Source organism: Lepidochelys olivacea, assembly GCF_965140295.1.
Source record: "Lepidochelys olivacea isolate rLepOli2 genome assembly, chromosome: 2".
In the NCBI taxonomy this organism is placed as follows: Eukaryota; Metazoa; Chordata; order Testudines; family Cheloniidae; genus Lepidochelys; species Lepidochelys olivacea.
Window position 1 is genome coordinate 251,751,869 of NC_140412.1, and position 22,676 is coordinate 251,774,544.

The window sequence follows — 22,676 nt, forward strand, 5'->3', positions numbered from 1 at the left end:
ACAGGAGCTCCTCTTGAGGTGCACATGCACCACACGTTACTTCAATCAGAGATTTCTGGCAGCAGCATTCACTCAGTCTGCACATGTACCTATCCTTATGCTCTGTACTGAGGGTATATAGATTGCAATGGATAAACTGTCCTTAATTAACTTCTTTACCACGAAGTCCCACAGAGACAACACTCCAAAGCAGGGGGCAAGGAGGGTGGGTAGTGGAGCACCCATAGGAACACACATCTTGAAAACTCCAGTTACTGTACAGGATAAGTAACCTCTTTCTTCAAGTGGTGTCCCTATGGGTGCTTCACTTGAGTTGACTTCCTAGCGGTGCCTTCTGAAGGAGTTGGGAGCTTTGCAATTCGATCTAGAACTGTTTGCAGAACCAAAGACAGCATCTGCCTGAGAAGTGTTAACTAGGGCATAGTATCTGGAGAAAGTGTAGACTGAAGCCCATGTAACATCTCTGCCTATTTCCACTATAGAGACATCTTTTAGCTGAGCAATGGATGTGGACTGAGACCTAATTGAATGGGCTATGATTAGGGTGACCATCTGTCCCATTTTTAAAGAGACAGTCCCATTTTTGGGGACTTTTTTCTTATATAGGCACTTATTACCTCCCACCCCCTATCCCATTTTTTTCACAGTTGCTATCTGGTAACCCTAGTTATGATAAGTTAGCAGCTTCACAGAAGGAGAAGATACTGGTGGTAACCCATTTAGAATGTCTCTGGGTTACACTGATGTTCCTTTAGCTCTGTCTGCAAGAGATACAAATAGAAGCTTAAAAGGATCTGGTCTGTACAAACAGCATGCCCGTGCGCTCCTAACATCTAAGGTATGGAAGGCAACATCTTCCCTCATCCGAAGGGGTTTAGGATGAAATATAGGGAAATGAATATTTTGATTTATATGAAAGTCTGAACTGACTTTAGGTAAGGATGCAGATGTAGTCAGAGGCACAACTTATCTTTGAAGAAAACAGTGTATGGGGGTGGGGAGGTCAGCCATCAGAGCTCTTAGCTCACCAACTCTTTGAGCAGAAGTAATGGATGCTAAAAAAAGGCAGTTTGCATGGAAAGGTGTAAATGTGTACAGGTAGTCACTGGTTCAAAGGGAGGTTTCATTAAAGAATTGAGACCTAGGTTCAAGTGGTCTTTCTGACCTGCAGAAAAAGGTTTGATAACCCTTTGATAAATCTAGAAGTTGCAGGGTGAGCAAATGCCAAGAAACCTTCCACAGCTGAGCTAGCTGCCCGATCAACTTTAATGCAGCTCAATGAAAGACCTCCTTCAAGGTGAAAAGGTATTCTAAAACTTTAGAAATGGAAGAATCGGCAGGACATAGGTGTCAGGGAGTAAAGCTGTGCTCAAATATTTTCTATTTCTGATGGTAAGTTTTTCTGTGGACTCCATTCTATTGTTAAGCAGGACCTCCTGAATCTCCATCCAGCTACCAGGCTTTGAGTCATAAAGTTTTGAGGTTGGGGTTAAGAACACTCCTAAAGTCCTGCGAGAGAACGTTCAGGGGAAGGGTCAATGGTAGGCTTGATGACCGGCCGAGAAGAGAGCTGGAAAATGTAAGGGAATCGGCTAATTTGGTACAATCAAGATGACCGTGGCTTGGTCTTGTTTGACTTTTGTTCAGGACCCCCTGAGGATTGGCGGCACTGGAAGAAAGGCATATAGAAGGTTCTTTGACCATGAGAGGATAAAGGCATCTCACAAGGAATGATGGCCCAGACCTCCCCTCGAGCAGAAGTTCACACAGCTCCAGCTAACAGTGGTGGTGAAGAGATCTACTGCTGGGAATCCTCAGGAGAGTAATCTGTCTGAGTGTGGATTTGTTGACTTCTCACTTGCACTTGAGTGAAATGTCTGCGGAGGACATTGGCTATGGTGTTTTGAAAGCCAGGCAGAAAGACTGCTGAGAGAAGGATGTGGCAAGCTATGCACCAATTCCACATCATCATGGCATCTGAACAGAGGGAGGAAAATCTTGCCCCCTGCCCCCGACCACAACAATCGATTTATATAGTACATCCTGGCCCTGTTGTCTACCATTATGTGAATGGATTGACCTTCTATCATGGGAATGAAGTGCTGGCAGGCATACCTTATGGCCCTGAATTCTGGGATACTGACATGAAGGGTGCACTTTGGGCAGTGCACCCACCCTGTGCAGTATCCTGTAGGTGAGCTCCCCATCCAAGGATAGATGCATCAGAAACTACTGTAAAGGTGGGAGGGGGTTGGTTGAAAGGAACCCCTGAACGCACCTTGTCCACATTCTTCCACCAGTCGAGGCAGACTAATATGTGACAAGGGACAGAGAGCAACTTGTTCAGACTGTTCCTGTCAGGAGTACAGACTCACCTGATCCAAGTTTGGAAGGAGTGCAGGTGCAAACGGGCATGTAAGATGATGAAGGTTCAATGCTGTCATATGTCCAAGAAGTTGGAGGCAGGATCTCATTGTGACCTGAAGACTTAGTTGAAATTGTGCAGTGAGTTCTGTCAAGTTGTGTCCCTGGGTAGATAGACTCTGTATGTTGTAGCATTGAGAATGGCTCCTATGAACTCTATCCGCTGCACAGGTAGGAGGAAGGCCGTTGTGATGTTGAACTGAAGACCGAGCCTTGAGAACAGAGGTAGAATCATAGAATCATAGAATATCAGGGTTGGAAGGGACCCCAGAAGGTCATCTAGTCCAACCCCCTGCTCAAAGCAGGACCAATTCCCAGTTAAATCATCCCAGCCAGGGCTTTGTCAAGCCTGACCTTAAAAACCTCTAAGGAAGGAGATTCTACCACCTCCCTAGGTAACGCATTCCAGTGTTTCACCACCCTCTTAGTGAAAAAGTTTTTCCTAATATCCAATCTAAACCTCCCCCACTGCAACTTGAGACCATTACTCCTCGTTCTGTCATCTGCTACCATTGAGAACAGTCTAGAGCCATCCTCTTTGGAACCCCCTTTCAGGTAGTTGAAAGCAGCTATCAAATCCCCCCTCATTCTTCTCTTCTGCAGGCTAAACAATCCCAGCTCCCTCAGCCTCTCCTCATAACTCATGTGTTCCAGTCCCCTAATCATTTTTGTTGCCCTTCGCTGGACTCTCTCCAATTTATCCACATCCTTCTTGAAGTGTGGGGCCCAAAACTGGACACAGTACTCCAGATGAGGCCTCACCAATGTCGAATAGAGGGGAACGATCACGTCCCTCGATCTGCTCGCTATGCCCCTACTTATACATCCCAAAATGCCCTTGGCCTTCTTGGCAACAAGGGCACACTGCTGACTCATATCCAGCTTCTCGTCCACTGTCACCCCTAGGTCCTTTTCTGCAGAACTGCTGCCTAGCCATTCGGTCCCTAGTCTGTAGCTGTGCATTGGGTTCTTCCGTCCTAAGTGCAGGACCCTGCACTTATCCTTATTGAACCTCATCAGATTCCTTTTGGCCCAATCCTCCAATTTGTCTAGGTCCTTCTGTATCCTATCCCTCCCCTCCAGCGTATCTACCACTCCTCCCAGTTTAGTATCATCCGCAAATTTGCTGAGAGTGCAATCCACACCATCCTCCAGATCATTTATGAAGATATTGAATAAAACTGGCCCCAGGACCGACCCCTGGGGCACTCCACTTGATACCGGCTGCCAACTAGACATGGAGCCATTGATCACTACCCGTTGAGCCCGACAATTTAGCCAGCTTTCTACCCACCTTATAGTGCATTCATCCAGCCCATACTTCCTTAACTTGCTGACAAGAATACTATGGGAGACCGTGTCAAAAGCTTTGCTAAAGTCAAGAAACAATACATCCACTGCTTTCCCTTCATCCACAGAACCAGTAATCTCATCATAAAAGGCGATTAGATTAGTCAGGCATGACCTTCCCTTGGTGAATCCATGCTGGCTGTTCCTGATCACTTTCCTCTCATGCAAGTGCTTCAGGATTGATTCTTTGAGGACCTGCTCCATGATTTTTCCAGGGACTGAGGTGAGGCTGACTGGCCTGTAGTTCCCAGGATCTTCCTTCTTCCCTTTTTTAAAGATTGGCACTACATTAGCCTTTTTCCAGTCATCCGGGACTTCCCCGGTTCGCCACGAGTTTTCAAAGATAATGGCCAGTGGCTCTGCAATCACAGCCGCCAATTCCTTCAGCACTCTCGGATGCAACTCGTCCGGCCCCATGGACTTGTGCACGTCCAGCTTTTCTAAATGGTGACCTTGTTTACTGAAGTTTGAACTGCAGTGTAACAAGGCTCCTTTAAGAGCCAATTGTCAAGATATGGAAAAATGTTTACTTTCTATTGACGAAGCTGCATAGCAACGACTGCCATAGCTTTCAAGAACACTCTGAGGTGGTAATATTGATGATAGTCCTGGCCCACTAGAAAGTGTACAGACTTCTTGTGAGAAGAGTGTATCATAACATGAAGGTATGCATCCTGAAGGTTGAGGGTTATGAAATAGTCCCCCAGATCAAGGGATGGGATGATAACTGCAAATGTCATCATCTCGAACTTCTGAATCTTGATGAAGGTATTCAGCATCCTGAGATCTAAAATCTGTCTCCACCCGCCCTTCTTTTTGGGAATGAGAAAATATTTGGATTAAAATCCTCTTCCCTTGTACAGTGGGAACTTGTTCAATGGCTTCTAAGCAGAGAAGAGACAGAATCTCCTATCTCACAAGAGACTTATGAGATTGGTGCCTGAAAAGGATAGAGAAGGGGAATGTGAGGGGGGGCATAGAGTGCAAGTGGATGGAATAGCCTGATGTTATAACTTCCAATACCCATCTGTTGGTAAATCTGCTCCCATGAATTGTGGAAATCGGAGAGCCAGTCTGCAAATAATGAGAGAATAAGCTAAGCAGAATAGTGCAATATCAGATCAGAATCATGAGAGTGTTCCAAGGCATCCAAAGGAGCTCTTCACAGATTATTCCTGCTGTGTCAGTGGGGTTGTAATGGTGAATGCTTTCCCTTTGTGTAGTCTGGGTCTCTTCTTAGGTGGCTTAGGTCCTATGTGGTAGGTGGAAAACGGGGGTGGACAGAACCTCTGAGTTGTTTGAGACCTACGGAAACTATTTGTTTGCAGGAGTATATATACCCAGTAAGAAAAGGGTAATTTTAGAATCTTTCAAGGAAGAGGAGGTTACTTACCTTGTACAGTAACTGGAGTTCGAGTTTCAAGATACGTGTGCACCTGTGCATTCTTGACTAAAGACTTTTGTCAGCAGCATCTGCAGATCCATGCCTGAGCCCTAGATACCTTTGCGCTCCAGTACCAGGGTATATAGAAAGGAGGTGGACCTGCTGCCAACAATGGAAGTCCAGTGAAAGACTTTGAGGCAGAGGGGAAGGAGGGCGATCCTTGTGAGACGGGTCTCAGAAGACAGAGGAGGGGACTGAACTGGATGGAGTAGGCTGTAGAAATCACCTCTAGGATCCATCTCTCTGAGGTGATGAGCTCCCAGAAAGGTAGAAAATGGGAGAGTGATCCCCATAAAGGTGGAGGGGGAACAGATGTAGTGTAGAAGCTGGAGCAGAAGACAGTTTGTGACCATCAACAAATGGGTCAAAATAGTTGTTTTGATGATGTCACTGACTGGGAGATTGCTATATAAGATGGCCCTTTCTTAGCAAACCTGGGCTTCTTCCTGGAGAGTTCAGCCACTCTCATGGGCTGGCAGCAGACTTTGTGAGACCATAGAGCTGTCTGTGATCTACTATATTTTCTCCTTGTTGCAGCTGTATAAATGTCCAGAAATCAGTGTTGTGCAGGAGTATTTAAATGAATGAAAGGACCATCCATGGTATCACTAAACAACCTGGGCCTCTTGAAGGGAAGGTACTCGAAAGTATTTTGTACCTCCAGGGGGAGGCTAGAGGACTGCAGCCAAGAAGCTCAGTGCATGACTGCTGCAATAGCCATGCAATATGCAGCTGTATCGATGTCATCTAATGAGGCATGAAGAGATGTCTTGGAAATTATCTGGCCTTCTGTTATGAGGGCTTGAAATCATTCCCTCTGGTCCCGAGGTAGGTGTTCAATAAAAGATGAAAACTGAACAGTTGGTAAAATCATATTTTGCCATCAGGGCTTGATAACTGACTATTCTGAACTTCAAAGAAGCTGACAAGTAGCTTTTGCAGTCTAGCAGATCCAGTCATTTTAACTCATTGTCAGATGGCACTGAGCAGGACTTATGTTGCTTGTTCTGTTAGTTAACAGCCTTGACAACTAGGGAGTTGGGTATAAGATGGGAGGAAAAAATATACTCTGAGTCTCTGGATGGAATGTAGTATTTTTTGTCAGCCCATTTATGCATAGGTGGTATTGTAGCTAGAACACTTCGTACATGCTGGGGCCACCAGAGCATTGTTGATGGGCAAGATGATTTTTCCCTGAGGAGATGTAAGAAGGATGTACAACAGGGAATTTTGGAGTTCATATATTTCTTCCAATGAAATTTGCAAGCTCTCCACTATATGTTTCATAAGGTGTTGAAATCACTGACAGGATGATGGAAGAGGCATGGCAACTTCATCTGGAGAGGAGGAGGATTTGTTGAAGGTGGTGTTTCTTCTTCCTCAGTTGGTCCTTGCTCCTCTATAAGATCCTCCTGTGGAACGGAATCCAAGGGAAGCAGTCGTTGCTTGTAAGAGGGCACTCATAAGATGCGACCCTGTAGAACTAGTCACCTTAAGAAGCCCAGGGGTTCCAATAAGCCCACCGTGGTGAGGAATAAGGGAAGGAGGCAGGGCTTCAAGGTTGTCCTTCCCAAGGTTGCCAGGTATATCTCTTGCTGGGAGTTTCCTCCTCAGTGAGTACCTGGTAGTCGAGTTGGTACTGGGGCCCGGACAGGGTGCTGAGATTGCACTGGTATCCTCAAAGAGATTGTGTGGGGCTGGTGACCACACTGGTACCAGAGACTGAGTCATCATTAAATATGGTAGGGATTGGAGGGTAAATAGGCTCCAGGAGGTGAGTTGGTACTGGCAGTGTGTGTCTTTCGGCACCCCTCAGTAATGGTGATTCAGGCTCTTCCAAAGATTCCAATGTCCTCATGGAATAGGAACCTGGATGGTACCGGGGACTCTAGACAGGGATGCTCAGGAGTCAGTATGTTGGGTGGTATTGGAGACAATACTGAACTGTGATCAGTGTGCCCTTCACATTTGGCTACAGAAGACAGTACCAATGACCATTTCAGCTTGGCTCTGGAGTCCTTGTATTCCAAAGACAATGAGTCTAGTGCTGATGCTGTTCTAAGTTGTTTACCTGACATTTTCTTGGTACGTGGCTTGGTTTTCTTAGCTGGTGCCATGATCTCAGAATTGGAAGGGATGAGAGCCTCAGCGCTACCCGTATCAGGATATGAAGTCTCCTGAGACCTAGCTCGAGGAGATGACTTTCCCACTTCTCTTATCCCATTCTGGAGAATGGTATCTCTTCTTCTGAGAGGGTCTGGATGATTGTGAAGGGCCCTTGGGGTCTTTTACTGTCACAGCAGAGCCAGTCACCAGGGCTCTGATCAACTAGATCCAAGATACAGGGGGTGAACTGGATCCCACGAGTCTCAGAGAGTGCTCCATCAACAGGAGGGTTTTTTTTAACCTGCTTCTGAACCTGAGCAGATTTCACAGTTGGAGAGGACATGAGTCTCTCCCAGGCAGAGGAGGCAGCTTCAATGACTATTCCTGAGGGGAAAAGACCCATGGTACATCTGGCAGGGTTTGAAGCCCGGGGTCTTGGGCATAACTGTACTTGAGTCTGTGGACCAAGACTTGAGAGGGTGGGGAAAAAAAGACCCTTATCGGGCAAATGAAGAAGGGGGACATAACCCCCAAAGTGCATACCGTGCTAATTAACAAAAAATAGAAGAAAATGCCAAAAGAAAAGATGATGTGAGCGAGGTACCAAGCTGCATAGCTAGCTAATGAACACAGCAATGCTCCATCTCAAGTCACAGTCTTGAAAAGGAACTGGAGTGGCAGTGGGTCTAGGAGCACAGGGATGTCTAGGGTGCAGGCATGACCCACAGACACTGCTAATGAAAGTCTCCAATCAAGAGCGCCCCTGGGCATGTGCACATCCGAATGTGGACTACCTGCAGGGACACTGCTTGAAGAAGAATGTAAGGACTAATCTGTGGGCTCACTGAATAATTTGAGGCCACTTAAGGAGAGGTTCTCTACAGCATTTTGGACCTTACGCAGGAAGCCTGAGGACTGCAGCGATGATGACAGGCACATGACCATGGCTGTGGAGATGGAGCGAGCTGCCCTGTCAGCTGTGTTAAGAGGCACCGGTAAAGTCATCCTCACCAGGAGCTGTCCCTTCACAATGACAGCCTGAAATTGCTCCCAGTGTTCTTGTGGGAAATGCTCAATAAGATAATTAAATTTGGCATAGTTGATGTGACTGTTTTGTAAGCATCACCCGGTAATTCACAATTCTAAACTGCTGGGGGGGCAGACGAATAACTCTTGCTACCAAGTGAATCAAACACTTCTGGTCTATGTCGTGTGGGGTAGCTTTTGAATGGTGCTGTCTGTTCCATTCATTAACTGCATCCATTCCGAGGGTGCTGGGGACGGACGGGATGAGAAAATAAAGACACTGAGCCCCCGCCAGGATGTAGTATTTTTTATCTGCTCTCTGGAGCTGTCAGGGGGCAATGTCAGGGGTTTGCTAAATCATTTTTGGCAGGCTTCAACTGCACTTTATTCACAGGCAGGCCTTTGGGATTTTTTTCTAATGGAATTTGGAGGGTGTTCGCCACTCTCTTCATCAAGTCCGGAACTGTTTGAAGTCATCTGCAACAAGCAAAGGAGGCATAACCGCTTCATTTGAAGATGATGATGATATGTTTGTTTGCAGAGTATGCTCCTTGTCAGCCCTCCTTTCTTGCTCCTCAAACATTTCCTTCTGCAACGATGATTGCTAAGGGGAATGCATGAGAGTGAGGAATGCTGTCTCTGGTGTTCCACATGAATGCTATGTGCCTTGGAAAACTACTGGTGATTATAATGCTCAGTGGTCTCAGTATGGCCATTGAGGCGGCCCCTAAGAAAACTGTGGAGGCATCTAGCCCTGGTCATATCCAGGAGGTTGTTGAACCACCCTAGGTCATGGAGACAGCGGAATGTCCTTGGGCTAAATAATTTCAGGAGAGTCAGGTCTGGGTAAACAGTGAGGAGAGTCCTGAACTGATATTTGAGAGTCTGAAGAGCTCTCATTTATATAGTGTAATGGTGGAGAAGATGAGGGTGCAGTGAGTGTCTGACTGTGTGGGAAACTAAGAGGTACCAGCGATCCCTGAGGTACCAGAGATAATGCAGGTTTGCGATACCGGGAGTCTGAGTTCAGTAAAGGAGACTCAGGCTCATTAGAGACAAAAACAGGTCCCTGGAGAATCTGAACTTCTGTGGTACTGCATGGGCTTGTGTGAAGATCTAGTGAAGAGGTAGAAAGCTGTGATACCGAAGGAGGCAACAACACTTGTGGAATTACCAACTGAGGTACTGATGCAGCAGTTGGTGCAGGCAGTACCAGCTTCTTAGGTACAGGATCCTTATTTCTTGTACTCTGCTCATGCTTCAATGCTGCTGCGGCTTTGGTACGAAGTGATGGGAAGCCTGCAACTTATGAGAGTTTGTGGACTTTGATCTGGAAGTCTTGGTACCAGGAGCACTTGAAGCCGCCGTCAAAATCTTTTTAGGAGTACGGGGTCTCTGCTGCAGCAGGTCTTTTTAGAACAGTGTTCTCTCTGAGGAGATTTCATGGATCTCCTAGATGAGGTCTTCCCTGTGTCTCTAACAGGTCTCAAAGCTTCAGCAGCTGAGCGAGCTGCAGAGGATGATGGGGCACGAAGGTCACTCAGGATATGTCTACACAGCAAAGAAAAACTCATGGCTGGCCTGTGCAGCTGTTTCATTGCTGTGTAGACTTCCAGGCTCGACCTGGAGCCTGAGGTTTGGGACCATCCCACCCTGCAGGTTTTCTTTGCTGTGTAGACATACCCTTAGAGCCCGCTGTACAAGGATCCAAAGGGGGTGGTGCTCCATTATTAGAAGATGGAGTTTTATTTCTCTCTCTCTCTCTTAGAGCAACTTTTGAAAGTTGTGCAGAACTTACATAGCAAGCATGTGTATATCCCCAAGGTGGCATATACAGTGTGAATGGCCATCACTAATTGGGAAGGACTCCTGGCAAATGAGGCAAGGGTTGAAGCTTGCAGATATAGGCATACCCCAACAAAAATAGGCTTCCCTGAGGACTTCCCTGACTGTCAAGAGGGATTGGGCGGGGAGGGAGAGGAACGTGTGTATAGCAGGAGCCAAAAGCCTTGGCAAACTGGAAAAAAAGAACTGCACACTAAACTAACTAAAGAAATAAAAGGTATAAACCAGAAAAGAATAAAACTGACTAAAAACTAGTTAATAAGTAGAATTGCAAGTGAATGCTGAGGATGCTCCTTCTCTGGGCAAGGTGGTTGAGAAGGAACTGAGGGGAATTTGTCCACCACAGTCCAATATACCCTCAGTACAGGGCATGAAGATAGCTAGAGTGTATGCACACACCAAACAGACACTGATGCCAAAAATCTCCAATCAAAGAAGCATGAACACCTCAAATGGAGCCTCCATAAAGACACTACTTGAAGAACTAGCCTTGCTTCTGCTTCTTGTTCTATAGGGAGAGAGCCCCAAGGTGATTATGTTCTCACTTCTGAGCTGGATTTGGAGGATGTGTAAGAGTGTTCTGGAACTGGACTATCCAGTCCAATTTTTGGAGTAGTTATGAAAGACCAGTGACTAATAACGAAATCTACAATTCATTTATTTTACTACCATATCTGCTTAATGTACTTCTACAGGAAAAACAGATTCCTGGGATTTATGAGAAAGGGAAAGAAAAATCCAAAACGAAAAGAAATATTGTTATTGAGCACAGGTTAGGCCTTATGTAAAACACAGTCTGTGTTTTACGTAAGGCCTACATTACAGTGTTTGTCACTCTTTGCCCCTAGAAAGGGACTGACTGAGGCTTTGAGGATTTTTGATTTAATGGAAGACTAGGAAAGAACAGAACATTAACTGAGACTGAAGAAACAAATGCAACATACCTTTGCTTCAAAGAATTTTTTTCTTAATTTGCTATCTTGAGGAGGTACTGTTTTTCTCAAGTTTTTATACCATTTTCTAACAATATACCCTCTCCAGCAAGCTTGGATTCTGCTGAAAACAAAATGTCAATGTTCAACAAATGCAAATATAAATTTAAAGAGAACAAAATAATTACTTGAAACATAATCATTTGAAATTTTTCAAATATTTAAATATTTACAGTGCATCCACCAGTGCTGAATTTTCAGTATGTAACTTGGAGCAATACAGCAAAATAAATGTTGTTCAGTGACAACAGCTCTATTGGAAGTAATCCTTACCTCGTAATACACTTTATTTTAAACAGACGCGCCCCATCATGTATTACTCTGGTCTGATACTGCTTCTTTCTACACAAAGGACAGGTCTTTTTACCTGCAAACTTTTCAAAAGCTTTCAGGCATGCCTAGAAAAATATTTAAAAATGTAAGAAATCACTTATAATTTTTAGATGTAATGTTAATTTTTCTTCATAAATAAACCAGATTCACTTTAGATTACACTAAGTGAACATTTTTTCCCTTTCGTGAATTCAAAAGAGCATATATTTACAAGAATATACATTTATATCAATAAACTCCTGGAAATAAGCAAAAGGATGATAGTTCTTTTTAGATTTACATGGAGTGAAATATTATGAATTAAGCTATCTGTCACTTCCATGTACATAATTAGTAATCAGTATACAAACGTGTGGGTTTCCCTTGTATGCAAAATGTACCATTGTAAAACCGGAATAATATCATCTGTAAATTATGTTTCTAACAGTAAATGCTATTGAGTCAAAATGCCTTCTTGTAAAACCAGAAATTGTGCTTACAGTAGATTTAGAGTATTTAAATTACAAGAATGCTGTATTGCATGCTTTAATAGTTAAACCAGGGTCTACTCACTCTGTGAAATACATGGGAACATGAAAGCAGCACCTATTGTTCACAGAAAAAAAACAAGAACAGCTTGAAGTTTAAACTAGTTTAAAAGCTGAACACCAAAAATACATGAAGTAAAAGAAAAAATCTGAATGCAGAAATGTTAACAATCCTGCTTGTTAGTAGTATTGCAAAAGACATCTATTGAAAATGAAGTTTAAATATTTGCAATTTTTATTCTAAAAAGAGAAATATAAATGAACAGCATAAAAAACTTCTGAAGGAAGCAACCAGAAAAATAAAGTACAGCTCAAAGAAACAAAATGGTCATTCATTAATTTTGAACTACTTCATATAGAGAAGCCCATAGCAAATGCAGGGGAAGGGGAGAAGGAGGAGCCATAAAATGACAAGAGAAAATACATTTAAAATAAAAACTGATATTTCCCCCCCAGAAAACAGTTAAATTTCAACAAGTGATATGCAGCACACACAGCCCTCTCAGAGAAAGCGTGCTCACAAGCTTCATGCAAACTTCACCTTTTTCAGACCCAAACTCCTATCAAATGGTAGTGATCTCTATTCTGACAAAACGTACAGCATTAGACAAAAAAGGCAGTTGGTCCTTAGTGGAAGGAATAACTGGGGAAGGAGTGAAACTAGAACAAGTACTATGCATTACTGAGCTGGCAAACACAAAAGGATTAATAGCTAAACAGCCAGCTAAAGGAAAAGCTTTCAGATACAGTGGCTTTTTTCCCTTGAGGAAAGAAATTTAATGAAACATGCAGCACAAAAAGAATTCCAGAGACATTTCCCTTTTTTGTGCCAAATCTAAAGTAATCTTTTCATGAGTGCTGTCTTTTGCTCTCTCTAGTTAAAACTTAGACCTAAAGGGTAGCCAGACTGCCTGAGTTTAGCAGAACAGCCTTGTTCTTCAAGGCCATACCACCTATCTTTGTGCAATTTTACACTTTCTTTTAAATAGGTAGCTATGTGGTAAAAGGCAAAAAGTAAATAATCAACCTCTAAAACTGAAATTTCAACGCACCCACTGCCCCCACCCCAGTTCAACAAACAAAGCAGAAAAATAACCCAAAATGCAGAATGAAAGAAACTTACAAGCAACTTTGAATAATGGTTTTCTCCTCCTAATTACCATTAACATCTGTCTAAAGAACAGCTCTCATCTTTAGCTAGTTACTTGTCCTTTTTGTTTAAGTAATTCTAAAATTATACATGAGGGAATATTAATAAAATGTTTAGTACAATTATGCTTAGACTGCATATATTTGATGTATAAAACCATCAAGGTAAAATGCAGACATGCCCTCAGAAATTGTGACTAAATGACCAAATTGTATTGGGGACACACCATTTTCACTCTGTGGATACAAATAACTAAAGAACTAATTTTTTAAAACTAGCATCACAAGAAAACAAGACAATTTTTTAAAAGTAAATTGCACAATCAATAACTACTGTACATTAATAATTCTGATGAACTAAGGTTAAGGCCTTAGCCACTTAGGCTATTTTTGGTTGGCTCAAACCCCAAATGGGCACAGACCTATGGAAGTTTTGCAGGACTAGATATAGAGGTCTATTAGTTTTTTCCCCCCTAGAGTAATATTTTCAGCAGCAAAAGAATGTCCTATTAAGCATTCTATACCACATCTCTCTCCAGGGCAGTTTCAGATCTGGCCATATAATGGTTGGAGAGGCAATCAGATATTTGAGTGACAGCTAGGGATTCCACTGAGCATGCTCAATAGAATCCCCATTATCCACATGTGGGATATGGGTTTTTCTTCTGACTGACCAGAAATTTCTTAGCTACAAAACTGTGTTAAAATGGCCTCATCTGAAGCTATTGCTCTTTCCTGTCTGACAGGTCTGTTACTGAGGTTCATCAAGAAGATTTCTAAGAATAATTGGCTTCTACCTCTTCTGGTACCAGCAGACAGCATAAACAGCCTTAACAAGATACCCTTCAGAGACTAACACTTTGATTTACAGAAGAGCAAGAACTAGGCCTCGCACAGCTTATCTGCTTCAGTAAACTTTTTTCCTTTAACACCTAATTGCCTAGATTACTTTCACCCTACCCTCAAGTAAGTAATGCTGTAAAATGCTGAGTAGTTTTCAACTTCCACTTAAGTCAAGGGGAGCTGAAGATGCTCAGTACCTTATGGAGTTGGGGGCTGAATGCAATGATGCCCAACAGAGTTACACGCGCCAAGAGAAGAAGAAATCCTCAACTGTGTTGAGACTTTGAAAAAAGCTAAAACTGGAAACTGAAGAGTACAGGATACGACAGCTTAATGCGTATGAATAAAAATGAGGAGTACTTGTGGCACCTTAGAGACTAACACATTTATTTGGGCATAAGCTTTCGTGGGCTAAAACCCACTTCATCAGATGCATGGAGTGGAAAATACAGTAGGAAGATACATATACAGAGTACATGAAAAGATGGGCTTATATATATGTATGTATATATGTCTTCTTACTGTATTTTCCACTCCATGCATCTGATGAAGTGGGTTTCAGCCCACGAAAGCTTATGCCCAAATAAATGTGTTAGTCTCTAAGGTGCCACAAGTACTCCTCATTGTTTTTGCTGATACAGACTAACATGGCTACCATTCTGAAACCTGTGTAGGAATAGTTCAGGATCTGGGAATGCCAGGATTTCTGAGCAGCAGGAGCCTGCACAATCTAGAAAGTCAAGAATGTGGTCTAATGATCCTTTAAATAGGCAATATAATTGACATTCTCTTAGTAAAAGGGAACCAGTGAAAACAAACTTTATAAAAATTATTTGTGGAGCACGGACAGTGTGTTCAGTGATGCACAGCACAAAAAGCAGACATGATTTCTGTCCCAAACAGCTTGCAGTCTAAGAACTGGATCCTGCAAACACTTATACAGATCATAGTGAATACCACTTTCAGAAGTTCTATTGACTTCAGTAGGACTCCACGCGGCAGTAAGTAGAATCATAGAATATCAGGGTTGGAAGGGACCCCAGAAGGTCACTAGTCCAACCCCCTGCTCAAAGCAGGACCAATTCCCAGTTAAATCATCCCAGCCAGGGCTTTGTCAAGCCTGACCTTAAAAACCTCTAAGGAAGGAGATTCTACCACCTCCCTAGGTAACGCATTCCAGTATTTGCAGAGCCAGCCGTAAGATAACAAAATAGAATTTTCACATCTAGGTCACTAGTTCAAATCCACCCAAGGTCACTACTGACCAAAATTCACAATCCTATAGTTTTCAGAGTAGCAGCCGTGTTAGTCTGTATTCGCAAAAAGAAAAGGAGTACTAGTGGCACCTTAGAGACTAACCAATTTATTTGAGCATAAGCTTTCGTTGCATCCGATGAAGTGAGCTGTAGCTCACGAAAGCTTATGCTCAAATAAATTGGTTAGTCTCTAAGGTGCCACTAGTACTCCTTTACTTTTATCTTATAGTTGTGTCTCATGAAATGAGTTGATGTCAGTACTCTTCTTTGTTTTTGTGTTGTCGAGCCATGTCCATAATCACCCCCAACTTGTATTTTGACTGACATTCTTGGTAGAGGTGTCAGAGGTCTGGATGAAGACTGAACTCTTTTCTGACCTCTAACAGGAAGCTCTCTCTGGATGAGGGTTGTGACACACACTGGGTGCTGCAGGAACTTTTTCACTGCTATCACCTTTGTTGAATTTGTTCTTGCATAGTCTTTAAACTTTAGTTCTGTCAGTCCAGTTCATTCCACAAGTACCAAATTCATATAAACCAAAATAAAATGGAAATAAAGCAAATGAATAAGTGTAGCAAAATAAGTTACACAACAGGCTCATTAAGTCAACAAATATCTCAAGTTGGAATCTCTTTTTTTCCTCTTATTCCAACTAAAATTTTCTAATATGACTAACTCTGGAAAATGAATAACTAATAATAAGTGAATAACTGTTTAAAGTATGTTTTTGTGCAGAATACACTCCAAAAGTTATAAATGTACCTGTGGTTGAAGTGCAAATTCTTCCCTACATATTGCACAAGGTTGCACAGAATCTCCCTGTTTTATGGATCTTTGCTTTACTTTATCCCATTCTTCTGCTGTTAGTGGCAAGGAAGGAGGATCAACTAAGCCCAATTTCTGAGCTACAGTGGAAAAAAAAAAGACATTGATAATTCTACAAGATTACATTTTTCTTCGCATAAACCTCATTGCTATGTATCTATTTAAAATACTGTGTACAAATTTATAACCAAACTACATTCCAATCTATCATGGAGTATTCACTACAGACCTGATTCTGCAATGTGCTGAACTTCACTCAACTCCCAGTCAAACCAATGGTAGCTGGGCATGCTCACCACCATGCATGAGATGTTTAGCGCCTATCAGAACCGGGCCTTGTTCAATGTATATGATTGAAGTAGAAACATATTTTTTCATTTAAATTTTTTACATTCAGGTAATATGCATTTCCTTATCTGTTAATAGCTACTTAAGGGTTATTAAACTTGAATGCATAGTGCTGCATATAAAAACAGTGTAATTTCAAAACCTTTAATACAAAAAATTGTTGGAGTGTTTTTATACACAAGTATATTAAAGTATATGGAGATACAGTTGAGTGGGAGTCAAACATGATGCTTAGTTTTCTGGCCTGAGTGATGGGACAATAAGGGTCCAGTCCATAGTGACTGAGAGGAAAGAGGGCTTGCAGAGAAAAGAGTAAGAGCTCTCTTATGGGCATACTGAGCTGAAGCCAACGGCTTGATATCTACACGGAAATGTCAGGAAGACTGGATGAAATTTTAGTTTGAACAGGAGTAGAGTGCTAGATGTGTGAATAGTCAGCACAGAAATGATACCTGAACTCATGTTTGCAAATGAGATCACCCAGAGAAGTTGTATAGACAGAAGAGGAGGGGGTTGAGCCATGGAGCTACTTGGGACCCACACAGAAAGCTGGAGGTGTCACAAGGAGGAACCTCTGAACGAAATACTGAAAGAGCGATTAAAGATAGGACAAGAATCAGGAGACGTAAGAGTCATGAAAGCCAAAAGAGGGCCAATTTTCAAGAAAAAGGAGCATGGTCTACAGCACTACAAGCAGCTGACAGGTCAAGGAGGATGAGGATGGAGTACTAGTTCTAAACTTTGACCGGGAAGAGATTATTATAGACTTTGGGAAGCATTTTAGAAGATGGCAGAAGGCAGTCTGGAGAGAGTCTATGATGGAAATGGAGGAAGGGAACTCCAAATAGCAGAGGTAGACAGAACATTTGGTGAGTTTAGAGATGAAGGGAAGATGAGATAGTAGTTGTAGAGGCAGGTATGGTAAGGCAATATGGGAAAGACTAAAGCATGCTTGTAGTGTGAAAGGAAGGAGCCGGAGGAAAGTGAGAGGCCAAGGAGAGGGGCATAGGGAGTAGGGATACCAAGAAGTTGGGATTATAGGGGGTCACTGGTGCAGAGAAAAGGGTTAGAGGAGAGGAAGAAATAGGAAACTTCTTTCTGAGATAGAAGAATAAAAAGGAAGTGGGAGGGAAGACAGGGAGAGAGGAGGCCACACTGGATCTTCTTGACTTTCTCTCTGAAAAAGTCAGTAAGATCCTGTGTGGAGAGGGAACTGGAGGCAAGGGGAAGGGGGGGGGAAGGTTTGAGGAGAGAGTCAAAGGGAGGAAAAAGGTGGTTCACCTTAAAACAAGACTATATGGGCAGCTCAGGATTCCATTCCTATATGGAGGAATCCTTAGCTAGTACAAAGCTGGCTTTAGCATCACCCATTCTGGCCCCCATCCAGTCCTGGGACTGGGGGAGGTGGAAAGGTACAGCTGAAGCTCAGCCCATTTGTCTTTATACTAAAGAAAAGAGCAGAGATGTCTGGTTTTAATGCATATCAATGAAAAAAGTCACTTTATTTTTTTTCTGAAATCAAACAAATAAAGGCTTAAAAATTACAGGACTATATAATGAAAAAAATTTAGTTTAAGGGCTAATTTCTTTTTTCTTAGGTGGCATACTTTGCAATTCTTCACTGAAAGATTGGATCCCATTGAATAGCTACAGGGGTGGACTAGAGCTGGGGATCATATGATAAAGTGCTAAAAAGACTGACTACATGGCATGAGTGAGAGGATAACCTCCAAAGCTGAAAAATAAGGTTCATATGCACCTAAAGAGAAATGCATGTAGTTCTAGGATAACACTCAAACAAACACCATTACACTTTTAATCAAATATAAAAACTTTCCTTTTTAACCAAATACATATTTTAAAAATATCTCTTAAAACACAAAAAGAAAAGGAGTACTTGTGGCACCTTAGAGACTAACCAATTTATTAGAGCATAAGCTTTCGTGAGCTACAGCTCACTTCATCAGATGCATATCGTGGAAACTGCAGCAGACTTTATATATACACAGAGAATATGAACCAATACCTCCTCCCACCCCACTGTCCTGCTGGTAATAGCTTATCTAAAGTGATCATCAGGTGGGCCATTTCCAGCACAAATCCAGTCTCTAAGGTGCCACAAGTACTCCTTTTCTTTTTGCGAATACAGACTAACACGGCTGTTACTCTGAAATCTTAAAACACAGTGGGTCAGATTTCTTGGCATGCCATTTAGGAGAGAAGAATTTAACAGGTAAGCTGTACTTTTCTCAGTCAAATGACATGTCCAGCTATCCTTCATTGATATGGTTAGTGGAGACAGCCATGCATAGGCAGAAATAGGAATAAAAAATAAAAGTTCTAACCAGATAGAGTAGAAAGAACTTTCTGCAGGTCCATAATCACATTCTTTTATTTGTATTTTGCTTCCACAGCATGTTAAATAAACTGTGCCTTGTGTCAAATGAAAAGCCAACTTGTAGTGCTCACTAAATATATGCAGACTTGACTATATGGATGCCTTGCAAATTTGTTCATCAGGCATGCAGGTTCTCTCAATCCTGGTATAAACTGTGACTCTGAGTGCAGTTTTCACCAACACACCTTATAATCTTTGACAATGCAGCCCTTAATCCATCTCTATTAGGTGGATTTTGAGGTATTTTTACTTCTGCATCTTCAGTGAAAGGGGACAGTGCAGTAGACTTTTTAATTTCTTTTAGCAATATCTGATTTGCTCTTCTTACATCCTGTATGTGTGTTACTTCTTTCTATTTTAGGTATTTATATAGCCCCTATTGCCACAATAACGAAATATCTCACAATCGTTAATGTATTTATCCTTATCACCCCCAAGAAGTAGGAAGGTACTGTATCCTCATTTTCCAGAAAGAGCACTGAGGCATAGAGAGACTGACTTCTCAAAGGTCATACAAGAAGTCGGTGGCAGAGCAGGAACTGAACCAGCATCCTAAGCTAGTACCTCACCCCTGGGCCATCCTTCACCATACTGTACAAGAGATTAGGACAGAAATATTCGTGCCAGTTCTCATAGTGTACAAACAAAGTACCTTGATCTGTGAGTGAAATGAGGCATGGTTCTGCAAACTATCTTTTCTGGCCAAAATAAGCAGTATTCTGTCATAGGGAGAACTCCTGACTCTGACATCCTGAGGGCAGAAATGATTTTACGAGGAAGGCAATTTTAACTGAAAGGAAGAAGAGACATACCTCCCTAAAGTGCTCAAAAGGGCAACTTGTTAAGGCTTATTATATATGAACGGTTGTTATATTTCCAGATAGGGGAAGTGTCAACCCTTCCATGATGCACAATCTTGGCTGCATTGATGAACCTCCTTGTGGATGAAAATCTAGTTTTGTCTCACTTCTGGAATCTCGAAGGTTATCTAGTGATGCAGTTTGGACCTCGAGGGTACTACCATTTAAGCTGCATTCCAATTCTTCATTAAGGAATAACAGAATGCTGGAAATCTCACATTTGGGTGAATTTATATTCTTGTATCTAACAGTGGCTGAATTTTTATCAAAACCTGTCATAAATCTAAGATGTAAAGTCTTTTCTAGAAGCTGAGAGTAGCAATGACTCATTCTGAGTAATCTTTTTTCTTCTGCATCTACCTTTCAAAACTCATGCCATCAGACTTGTGTATCCAAGCCCATCAGCCTAATTTGTCCTGGAGAGAGAGAAGTTCCTTACACAAGAAGAATTGAGTTTCTAGCATTGCCACCAAGTACCAGCGTGTTTGAGACCTTTTTGAGGCTGTGTTATGATGTTTCTTTCCACTCTGATTTTTACGCTCTGCTGTAGATTATATGTGAGGAAGACTTCTGTACTTCTGACTCAAAGGACAGCTATGATTTTAATGATTAAAGAAGTTGTTTTATCCAGCAATTCCAGTCCTTGTGAAGAGAGGGAAGAGTTTCACAGAGCTTAAAAGATGTCTTCAAAAGCTCAGTCTGGCTTTATGGTTTATCTCAGTTATAAGTTTATTTGCAAACTTTTATTCACGAGGCACACAGCTTTCCTAAAAAAACCATGATTGTTCTGTAGATAGTAAAAAAATTTTAAATATACTTAGCAATTAAAATAAGCATAATGTCTAAGGTTAAGTTTCTTCTTACTATAGTTTATACTCTTTAACTATAGATTTCCATCACATCACACACAAACTTCTTGTAACTTTGAAAATAACAGCCTCTTGATCAAGCAGTTAAGCAATTTTATATGCTGCATTACCAACCCAAACTAGGTGGCAAAGAAAACTTTAACCAATGCTGCAGGCAGGTTCCCTTGGCAGGCGTGTACATTTCCTAGTGCAATATATGTACTTTTTTTTCACAGGCTTAGGAGATCCTCAGCACTGTCCCTGGGCACTTTTGATACCCAGACACGAATCCAGCCCCTCTCAACAGATCCTGGAGCTCATAGTTCTGGGTGCTTGGAATTGCATCACAAATCCAGGACTAGAGGCAAAGAGACTGTGTATGAAATTAAAGTATTACATTTAGTAGTTTAAAATATTCTCTTCACTGATGAAAAATGCACTCTCCATCAACTTCATTGTAGTAAAATGCATTCCTCTATCAGCTTCATTGATGAAGTAAAATTTAGGCTTTAAAAGAGAGAGGCGAGATCCTGAGGCCTTTCCGTGGTCCAGGAGACAAGCTGTGGAGCAAATCTTGCTTATAGCTCATCCAGTAAAGTGCTGAATTACTTAAACTGGCTGAATTGTAAGCCAGTCCTTTTGACAAGAAATGTTCTCTCTGTTGAACTCCCTTATCCATAAAAAGATACATTGTACAGGCCATTCTCTGTATAAAAAAAAGTTGATGACAAATATATTATACCTTGTGATATTGACAGAATATATGGTAAAAACTGCAACATAAATAGAAACAATTTATTTTGCGGGGGGAGGGATAGCTCAGTGGTTTGAGCATTGGCCTGCTAAACCCAGGGTTGTGAGTTCAATCCTTGAGGGGGCCGTTTAGGGATCTGGGGCAAAAATTGGGGATTGGTCCTGCTTTGAGCAGGGGGTTGGACTAGATGACCTCCTGAGGTCCCTTCCAACCCTGATAGTCTATGATTCTAATTATGACTAACATCTTCATAAATCAGAAATCTGCAATTTAAATAGCCCACATAGTAGTCTTCAAGTCATGAGAGAAGTTTTGCTGCTGTTTATTTTCTGTATTGCAGTAGTTTCTAAAGGCCCCAAACATGGATCAGAATCCCATTTTACTAGGTGCTGTTCAAACATGTAATAGTGAGACAGTCCTTGCCTCAAAGAGCTTACAATCAGGGGTAGCGAGTTCTAGCTCCACGTGGTGCCTTAGCGCCAGCAATATTCAGAGCCCAGGGGCCCAGCTCCACCTGCTGCCCCCTGCACCTCCCCTGAGTGTCCCCCGGTCCCCCACCGTGCGTCTCCCTGGGGCCCTGGAGCAGAGTGTCCCTGGCTGCCTCTTCCATGCAGCCATGCTGCCTCCCTGCAGCAACTGCTACTGCAGGGTCCTAGTGCCCCCCATCTCCAATGCCAGGGCAGACTGACTCTGAGCCTGCCCTTCCGCCTCAGACCCTTCCGTTTTCCGGCAGGACCCTCCACCAGCACAGGGGACCCCCCCCCCAGCCCTCAGTCACCACTCCTGCCCCATGCTGGGCAAGGAGGCAGCCCCATCCCTCACCCTCAGTGAGGCTACAGTCAGGGGCAACAGCAGGGGAGGAGGTGCACACAGCACCCCCTGGCACCCACCACGGGGGAGGCGAGGGAGACGAGGGAGATTCCTGGACCTGAGAGGAGCCCTAGGAGCACATGCAGTGACAGTGGTGGTGGTGAGTGTGCTGCTGGGTGCGGGGGGAAGGGGTGCTTCTCCCCCAGAGCTTGCTGCAGCCAGCAGGGAAAGGGCTGGGGGGAGTCCTCCTCTCTGGCCCCTGTCCCAGAGCAGCCTCACTGCACCCCAAACTCATGCCCAGCCCACACCCCCAGCCAGAGTTTTCACCCCCCCACTGCACCCTCAACCCTCTACCCTAGCTCTGAGCCCCTCCAACACCCTATCCCCAGTCCCAGCCAGAGCCCTTATCCCCCACACCCCAACCCTCTGCCCCAGCCCTGAGCCCCCTCCAACACCACAAACCCCTCATCCCCAGTCCCATCCACAGCCCTCATCCATAACCATGTGAACATATTATCACTACCCTTGTTGCCCCACT

At 43.0% G+C, this 22,676-nt stretch overlaps 1 protein-coding gene across 3 annotated transcripts in view; it reads right to left on the bottom strand.

Annotated features, from left to right (window-relative positions):
- The window catches only part of RNF32 (ring finger protein 32), a 68,678-nt gene that overhangs the window by 28,369 nt on the left and 17,633 nt on the right, over positions 1–22,676 (bottom strand). Inside the window, exons 4-8 of one of the 3 annotated variants that reach the window (XM_084620664.1) lie at positions 16,058–16,200; positions 12,073–12,105; positions 11,461–11,585; positions 11,140–11,251; positions 2,376–2,636 (exon numbers count right to left, since the gene is read on the bottom strand). In XM_084620664.1, coding sequence (XP_084476790.1) covers positions 2,376–2,636; positions 11,140–11,251; positions 11,461–11,585; positions 12,073–12,105; positions 16,058–16,200 — 674 coding nt within the window. The remainder of the gene's footprint in view (positions 1–2,375; positions 2,637–11,139; positions 11,252–11,460; positions 11,586–12,072; positions 12,106–16,057; positions 16,201–22,676) is intronic. The other 2 variants (XM_084620666.1, XM_084620665.1) reach the window with 2 other exon arrangements.